General features: G+C 37.6%; 2 protein-coding genes across 2 annotated transcripts; one reads left to right on the top strand and one right to left on the bottom strand.

The window, feature by feature from the left end:
- Positions 1–1770: 1770 nt before the first annotated feature.
- On the bottom strand, positions 1771–3466 carry snapin (SNAP associated protein). The gene is made up of 4 exons (XM_065282357.2): positions 3216–3466; positions 2958–3004; positions 2470–2588; positions 1771–2374 (listed from the first exon to the last, which is right to left on the bottom strand). Exons 1-4 carry the CDS (start codon positions 3329–3331, stop codon positions 2267–2269), a joined length of 390 nt encoding a protein of 129 aa, XP_065138429.1. The 5' UTR covers positions 3332–3466; the 3' UTR covers positions 1771–2266.
- A 776-nt stretch (positions 3467–4242) lies between these two features.
- On the top strand, positions 4243–8741 carry chtopa (chromatin target of PRMT1a). The gene is made up of 6 exons (XM_065293457.1): positions 4243–4524; positions 4958–5049; positions 6101–6251; positions 6388–6565; positions 7297–7431; positions 7861–8741. Exons 2-6 carry the CDS (start codon positions 4985–4987, stop codon positions 8058–8060), a joined length of 729 nt encoding a protein of 242 aa, XP_065149529.1. The 5' UTR covers positions 4243–4524; positions 4958–4984; the 3' UTR covers positions 8061–8741.
- Positions 8742–9396: the final 655 nt, after the last annotated feature.

Below are 9396 nucleotides of genomic sequence, written 5' to 3'. Positions count from 1 at the left end.
CCTGATGATGAGCATCCTTTAGATCACGAATCTAATTTATATCCTTACTGTGAACCTTTGTGCAAATGTTTAGATTTCATAAACTTCTATGCTGGTTTGAGTGCATGCTTTATTGATGCAACAGGAACATACCAAATACTGAGAAATTTGAACATGCATCGAAATTCTTTTTTGTTATAGAAACACACAAGGGCGTAGGTTTGATTCTGGCATTGGTGGGGACATAAATAAAATGGTCGGATTGCAAAAACTGTTTATCACCGTTTACTTGACATATAACTCAGTATGCACTTTACTCAGTGAAATCTGACTCGCCACCCCCGGTGCCATCCCAAATTTAATTTACTATAATAAACAATTCCTAATTTATGTCCTAGAGCCTAATAAACAGTAACTGTTTAAGTCTTTGTCAAAAAAAAAAGAAAATCACATTGTAACATATATGAATTCATATTAACTTTATAACATTGAAGAATATGCAATTAATATTTAATTCTTAATTTAATTTTGCCAAAAAAATCCCAGTGTTGAAGTAGGTATGTATATCATGCTGTTTCCTGAACAACATTTATTAACGTTTCTGTAGTTCACATTAAATCTTCTTTTCATTAACAGACAGTTAATAAAAAAAAATTGTTTAAGTTTAAAATGCAACCTTACATTATGTCTACATCTGTGCAAGTAATGATCACAGTGCAGTAATGTAAAGTATTCAGCAATCATGACATGAATTCATGTTTTTACCATGTTGGGGTTATTTTATTTCATGGATTAGGGACCCCCTAAATAACCTTGCCACCCCATTTATAAAAGGTTGACACAAGTTTGCAACTCCTCAGGTTAACATGGGATTGTCGTGTATTGGTGAAAACACTGTCCTTGAATCGTTATGTGACACAACTTTTTTGTGCATGAAACAGTTAAAGTGGATATAATAATACTTTGCAGAGTACGAAAGCTGTTAACCGTTTGTGTACCACATAGAGCGTTATTTTTACAGAACGGGATTGCAAGATTTCTAATCTAATTTAAATGATTCCTGAAAAACTATATAATAAGTATAAAATAGAAAACACAAGAATAAGACGGACATCAGTGGTCATATATAAATACAGATTAATGTTTGGTCGAAATTATAGGGACAATTCAGTCTTCCCTAAATATTGGTAGGGACATGTCCCTAGCGTCCCACCCTAAATCTACGCCCATGGAAACACACATTTTGAATGATAAAAATAAATTATAACTTCCCCAAATTGACCTTACAGTGATTAACACAGGAGCAAAACATGTATGGCCACTAGTATGGAGGCTTATGATTGTCTCCATATTCTAAATAATGGGATAAGTCACAATTGCAAACTTATGCTTTGTTAATGTGATAAACGACAGCAAACAACTTCTTTGAAGTGAAGTGGTTTCCAGAAATCTGTCTTTAATCTTTCATCAACAAAGTGACTTTTAAGAGGCCCCTCATATGATTCCAACTTCCTATTAGATAGATTCCCCCTCTTGACCTTTCACCTGTCCTAAAATCTTTGCCTAACCCTCTCCCTTTCAGCTAAAACAAGAGGTCACCTTTATATGCCCCCTCTCCTCTCCTGTTACAAAGCCTTCACTATTTACATAAGAAATGTGCATACCTAAGATTTTACTGCTGATTCAATTATAATGCAGTGGAATGTCATAAGTGCTTAAAGAAGTTTATTTTTTTTCTAAATATGGTATATTTATATAATTCCTTTGCATTGATTGATTACTTGCAACGTCTCAATGATTATTAATGTTTAATAGTAAGTTTAACCAAAATGAATTCAAAAGTCAGTAAAAGAACACAAGTCAAACATAATAAAGTTTTGAAGTCTTGCTTAATATTTCTGTAAAGGAATACTGAAATACATCCAATACATTGGGGACAGACAATAACTGAACTAAGGTGCAGACATCAAAAAATCTGTAAAGAAAATAAGCATATTTTTTGCTTTGTTGCTTTAATCTCAAGTATGACACGAGGAGACCCAGCAAATGATGAAAAACATAAACATTTTAACCCTAAATCTATAGTTCATAAATATCATATTTCCACAAAGGGGTGCATATTTACAACGCTATCTCCAGGACTACATAAGTAACCCAGAATACATTAATGCAGGGTGATGCTGTAGGCTCAGGGCCTTTTAATGATATGCAATCAATTCAGCAAATTTACAGTGAAGGTCCACTGCACAGAGCAATGCTGCATGACCAGTTTATAAAATTAAAGACATCATGGTTTACTGGGAGACCGTGGGGTAAAAGCTCCAGATGCCTCAAGCATGGTCTTCCTGCGTGCTGTCTCTTTTGCAACATTATGATTCAACCTTCGCAAGCGTTCCTGATGTGACAAGACGACAAAACAGAAAAAGAGGAAAGTGAGCCATGTGGTTTAGTTGACTACATACAATACAGTTTCAGCAGTTAATTAATTACCTGTGCATTTTGAAGTATATTGTTTACCAGCACCACTCTTCGCCTGGCATTTAGAAGTTTTTTAACATATGGGTCTAAATCAAGCGCCACCTTCTGGTGTTCATTAATCCTACACAATTCTGAAATAAAGTGTACAGGGAAGACACAGTACAAATCATCGTTTTACTTAACACCTTATAATTAGACATGGAATCATTTGACAATACACTTGACAATAGACCATTTAAAAAGATGCAAACACTACTGGTCCAGAAACACTTCCTGTTTCAGTTTGTGACTGTTTTTTTATTATTTCACATATATCATTATCTTTAAGATGTTTGTTTAACTTTTTGATTCAGTTCTATATGTTCTGTTGGTTGTATTTTATCCCAACGTTTATCTAGTGTTAAAAAACTGAAACAGAAGTGCTTCTGGACCAGTGTTGTTTACATCTTTTGAAATGGTCTATATATAATTAGATTGTTGCATACGTCAAACTAGCTTACCGGTTGCCAAATTGTCAATATGTTCTCGAAGTTCCACTTGGCTTTCTCTGTGGAGATAATAAAAGTATACAGTAAACAATAAACAATCGTTTTATAAAAATGCAAATAAGTAAGCAATTCGCCGTGCATGCAGAAACGAAACAGACACAGCAAGAGTCACGAGACCTGTCATGTTGACAATCATTGGCCCGTTAGCAAACACTTTGTTTATGCTAAATCATTTGAAGGTTTACAAATATACTGTTCGCCTTATCATACCTTACGGAATGCACATGTACGTCAAGCTGCTGTACGGCTGGTTTCAAGAGATCCAGCAAACCTTCAGCAAGAGCATCTTTCCCTGATGGAGTCTCCACAACCGCTAAAGCTGCCATCTTTACAGATTTCAAAACCTTTTTGTTATTTCAAGACTTATATGTAATGTGTGTTGAAGAAACGCGCCACTCGATTGTTTGGGAATCGGCGATTGTGCAGACAGACTCGCGTAAATAAGCGTCACATGTTGATGACGTCATACAATATGCTGTCCACAGAATGCAAATGTATTAAATGTACTGTATGTATTTACTCAATGAGCTTTTACATTGGGAAAAATGTTTAGTATACACAAGATTATAAACCAGAATGTGAGCTCTCTTTTCAACGTAAAGAATGAAACAGAAGCAAAATCAGAAAAAGAAATACTGCTTTCTTGACTCATTTTATCAGGATTCCAAAGGTTAAAACATCTGTAAACATTTTAAAAAGAAATAAATACTGTTTTGAAAAGAAGTTTATTTTCTATTTATTATATCCTATTTTATAGGATAACGCACTAAAAAACCATAATACCAACATTTATTGTTGTACTTTGCGTACTGTTTTATATACTATTTAATGCAAAATATTATTTGTCCCCTTTCTCCTCATTTGTTGGTCACTTAAATAAAAGTGCCTGCTAAATGTATACATGTATGTGTATTTATTGGAATATACTATATTTAGCATCATTAACCATATTAATTTCTGAACACATATACCAAATATACACATTTTGATTAATATTTTGATACAGAAAATTTGCACAATTCGACTTCATACGGTGCCGTAGGTAAACGACAAGAAGATGACGTCAAAGTACCGCGCGAGCAATTCGAAATGAAACTTCTCTGTATGATTTCCCGAATTGCTCTCGCGGTATTTTGACGTCATTCGCCTGTCGTTCCTTACAGCGCCGCTGCCGCATGCGCCTTAAAAATCTCGCGATATGTGACGCTAGCACTTCAGCGCTCCATTTTCCCAGCTGAGCTCGCTTAGTTAGCACCATTTTGTGATGAATGAGGGAGGGACGATAGGTCGAGGCTCATGCTAAAGTAGACTTTAAAATAGTTAACTCTATAGGGGGATATTGTCTTTATTTTAGTCCTCAAGAAAATATCTGTGGTCTGACGATAATTGTATTTTTTTTAAGAGTGTCAAATAGAGAATTTTCGAGGAGAAATTATTCAGCGACTCGTTAGCTAAACCGCTAATATATCTGCCGAGTCAACCAAAACTCGCTTCACGGAGTCATTTAAAGAAAATAGAGGTAAGAATGAAATCAAACGAAATTATTGTACATTAATATGCTTTCAAAGTTGTGTTTCCGGACGACTTTTGTGTCCATTTTTGATGTTAAATCGTAGTGTAGTCTGGACGGTTAGCACTCCTAAAGACCTTGTCTGGAATTTGTCTGGTTGTAAATGCATTTGTTTAAACCCGTGAAACTCGTTTTAAATGCCAATGGTAATGCAGGCGTCGACGTGGAGGTAAAGACAAAAGTGTTTCAAACTCTGTGATCTGCCTAGACAGCATTTTTAGGGATAATCCCTTTTAGCTCTCACACGTTTTGTTATCCCACAAATGCTAAGATAGCCTCCAATTTTGGAAACGTATCTAATGTGTTGGACCTCCCCTTCATAATTTATATATTTTTTTAACTCTTTACAATCTTGTGATGCAATGACATATTTCTTTTACAGGAGACATCCCTTCCAGCCTGAAGAAACATGAGTGTCCCTTCTTCTCAAAAAGTCGTGCTGAAAAGCACCACCAAGGTGTCCCTGAATGAGCGGTGAGGCTCTACGCATCCTGACAGCATTATCTCAAGGCCGGGGGGATAAAGCATACAAAGATACCATAACTAAGGCAACAAGCCTCAAGACACATGTACTATGGAGGTCATTGAGTGGGAGACATCAGACCTGACATGGACGCTAGACTGCCCACGCGATGTGCCCCGCTTACCCAACGTGGCAGCTGTTACTTGATAATTTTGTTGAGTCTGCATGTAGGATCTAAGTAATGAAAAAGCCAAACTTCGGCATGGTGTGTGGCAGTCCTGTTGCGTAAGCGGAGCACATCCGGAGGTGAGAGGGTAATGGTGAGGTAAGCCGACTGCACTTGAATTCACTGCAGAAGCGCATCCTCAGCCATGGGTTGACCACATGAGTTGATGTATGCCGGATGGAGTGTCATCCGTTTTTATTGCCCTCTCTCACACAAACACACTCTCTCTCTTTTAGACTACCTTTTATCTGCATCTTTTCTCATTTTCGGACTTTCTCTTTGGCTGTCAATGGAATAAGGTGCCCAGTCCGTGCCTAGACGTGACCCGTCCCCTTCGTCCTATCAGAAGCGTCTTACAGAAGTGGCGTTCCAAGTCACGGTCTTGGTTGTAAGTGGCTGGGTAGCCAGACACCCCTCTAGCCCTGGACCAACTCGCCGTGTGTTGTCTCGGACCGATGACATCACAATCGGTTGATGATGGTCTGTAAGTGGCAATCACTCTGATAGAAGTCCATCTATCTCTGTCTATTGTTCTGTTTTTTTCTACTTCTTGTTTTTGAAACCACATAATAGGCTTCAATTAAGTTTAAACAAACCAGCCGATGTGTTGGGGTGTCTCCAAATAGAAAGAGAGGGAGAGAGTAAAAGATTGTGTGGTCTAAAAATGGGCATTCACTAAATTGCTACAGGTTCCCCTGTAGCTGCGTCCATGCTGTGTGAAATGATTTGATTTGGAATCCTCCTTTCCTCGTATCCCCTCTTTCTCTTTTCCTCCTGTCTCTCTCCCCCGCTTTCTCTGCCTTTCTATCTCCCCTCCTTCTGTTCTGTCCCACAAGCTTCACAAACATGCTGAAGAACAAGCAGCCGACTGTGAGTAGCATCAGAGCCACCATGCAACAGCAGCACACGGCCAGCGCCCGGAATCGTCGCCTCGCCCAGCAGATGGAGAACAGGCCCTCTGTGCAGGCTGCCCTGCAACATAAACAGGTAGGAAAATAAATGCACAAAAATGTAACACTCGGATGAGGAAGATGAAATGCACATCAGTAAATGTATAGTTCACCAAAACTTTTTAGAGGTTTTTAGTTTTTCTTTTAAGCTGACTTGATATCACTATCTGTAGAGCCTAAAGCAGCGACTCGGGAAAAGCAACATCCAGGCTAGGTTGGGTCGACCCATTGGCCCACTGATGCGGGGAGGCGCTGGAGGGCGGGGATTTATCGGAGGATTGCGGGGAGCTGGACGAGGATTGCGTGGAAGAGGTAGAGGTGGTGCCATGAGAGGAACGCTCTCTCTCAGAGGTGACATTTTGCTTTAATGCAGTTTTTGTCTTTATTTTTTAAGTCTGCTAGTCGAATTGCTGCTCTGCCTTATGTTTACATTACTTTTGCTACTGAAAGATAATGACCAGCAGCAGCATCTGTGTAAACGATAACATGGAGATGGAACTACAGAAGAGTTTCAGCTGTTTAAAAGCTTTTTTAACCACATTGTGTGTTTATTCATGACGGACACACACAAATGAAGCATCTAAAAACTATGATAAATAATAATATTGCACTTTTAGTGTCACACACTATTGCCACGGATTATAAACTGTGTACCAACTTGTTTAACAAGTTTCCTGAGGGATATATAGTGTTAAAGCCCAGAGTTTTCAGCTGGCCCCCACCGATATTCAAAATGTGCTGATTGTTGTAAACCATTTTATGGCATTTGATTGTGGCCGTTGGGAGCCCCTGGTGTGCTACTCGCTTTCTAATGATGGCACCTGTTCTGTGTGCTAACAGAAAGCGACAGCTGAGGTCTGTTTTACAGTTTAGGAGCCAAACTAAAATTTGCATGTGCTTTTTGTCTCAGTCTTTTTGCTCGTATTATTTCACAAGTAAGGAATAATTGACGACGGGTCGTTGAATTAGTTTTAAACTGTATCAACAAGCTATGGGATCAGTTGCATTACAATGTTTGAATAAAAGCAAAGTTAAATCAGAAAAGTATTTTTATTTAATAAAGGTTTAAATTTTGTGTTTAGGTTCCGGTCAGATGCGAGGCAGGGGTGGTCCCGGTCGTATGGGTCTTCGTCGTGGAATGCGTCAGCGTGGAGGAGCCATGGGACGAGGAGCTATGATTGGCCGAGGAGCAGCACGTGGAGCACCTGGAGGAAGAGGTGAAATGAAAACCACAGCCTTTAGTAACTTTACTGCATGTAAAAGTTGGTGTTTAAGATATAAGGAGGTACAGTTTGAGCCATTTCAGCATTGTGGATTAAAAAAATTTCAATTAAGTTCTTAGAGAATGTATTTTTTATCAAATATATTGAACCATCTTTATATTTTTTTAATCCTAACTCCAGAAATAAGAAAAATATCAGTCTATGTTGTCTACCTTAGAAAAGGGAAATATACAAGTTTGTGTTATTGATATGACAAAAAAGGACTTTGTAGAAATTCTGTGCAAATTCATAACACAAAAGCAATAATACCCATAATAATAATTTTGCTATTATGTTTTCACATCACATCAAAATTTAAATATAAAAATCTGCCCATTTTCGGTTTTGCAGTCTATTCACTTCTTACTGATTTTTCTCTCATAGGCCGTGGGGGTCTGAGAGGTCGTGGAGGGTTTGCTGGAAGGGGTCGTGGACGCGGCAGAGGCCGAGGAGCAGGTCGTCCAGTCGTCACGCGCGAACAGTTGGACAACCAGCTTGACGCTTACATGTCTAAAACCAAGGGCCATCTGGATGCAGAGCTTGATGCATATATGGCACAGGCAGATCCTGAGAGCATGGAGTAACCAGTGCTGAGAAAAACAGCAGGCTGCCCAAAGATCTGCAGATAATAGACTGATTGACAAGTTACATATTCAGTACAATTTCTTGTGGACACTCTCAGACAGGCATATACATTTGGAAGTGGTACAGAGTCATAAATCTTAACCCATTTATGTTTAATCATTTGCCAGTCAGAACTCGCATTGCGTGTGTCACTGAACTTAATATTGTTTGAACATAGTCTCACCGCAACCGACGAATATAAATGACATGAATCTCTTACGACAGTTTTGTATAACAGGAGTAAAGTGGAAAATTGTTGAGCTTGTACTTGATATTTCTTGCCTTTTAGTAAAACCAGAAGAATTAAGACAAATTCTGAAATTGATAATGTAAAAGAAACTGTGAACTCGAACCCCAGTAAATATGATCAGCTGGGGTTAAGTTATTTTATATAAACAAACAGGTGTTTGCAATCTTAATGTTCTACTAATGTAGACCTTTTATTGTATTGGTTTTATGTTTTAAAAGTTAGCCGTTTTATGTGTAATGTGTTACTTTGCACTGTCTTAAATTGTCACACTTTTTTTTTTTGCTCAGTTGTCAAAAGTTATATTGTAACTCTGTTCATTTAGTTTTTCTTTTGGCAAATAAAACTCAAGCAATAAGAGCACATGCTTGCAGTGTGTTCCCCATAACCACGATCAGCTGCTCAGTTTGCATTTAAGTCCTTTAAGGCCTAGCATATTTGTGTATAAAAATATTTCTACTCTTGCAATTCAATGTATCGTTTACACAACACACATTGTCTTTCTGAGCTCACCAGATATTTTAACATGAAGAAAGTCACAGGATGTTTGTTTTGGTTTTTGCCTAGTGTCTCCAGTATATGGAGGTAAAATACTTGAGTCCTAATCTATGTTCATGCACAAGTGTGACTGGTTAAACGTATATGGCTTTAAACAGAATTTGTTGTTAGTTTTTTCCACATATGTTATGTAAATACTACCATTTGTTACATTTATGTAGATTCCTTTAGGAAGAGTCACAGAAAATAAATTTTTTGAATGTTCTATTAATTTATTTTGCAAGAACTCGTTCAAGATTGCTAATTTTATTGAATTATTATGGAGTTACATGATGACGCCATAGTGATGAGTGCCATCACTATGGCAACAAGCATCTATTTCTAATGTTTGATTGAAATACTTAAGTATTTAAAAATTAAGTTTTAATAAAGCAAAGAAATAGACACGTTTGGCAGCATGCTCAGTACTAGAAAAATATGATCTTTTAAGTATTTTTGTAAGTGTATTACGAATTTGTACAGTTGGAACGAAACGGAAGTGATGCTTTTTC

Source organism: Paramisgurnus dabryanus, chromosome 19, assembly GCF_030506205.2.
Source record: "Paramisgurnus dabryanus chromosome 19, PD_genome_1.1, whole genome shotgun sequence".
Lineage (NCBI taxonomy): Eukaryota > Metazoa > Chordata > Actinopteri > Cypriniformes > Cobitidae > Paramisgurnus > Paramisgurnus dabryanus.
This window is presented reverse-complemented; position numbering and strand designations above follow the sequence as displayed.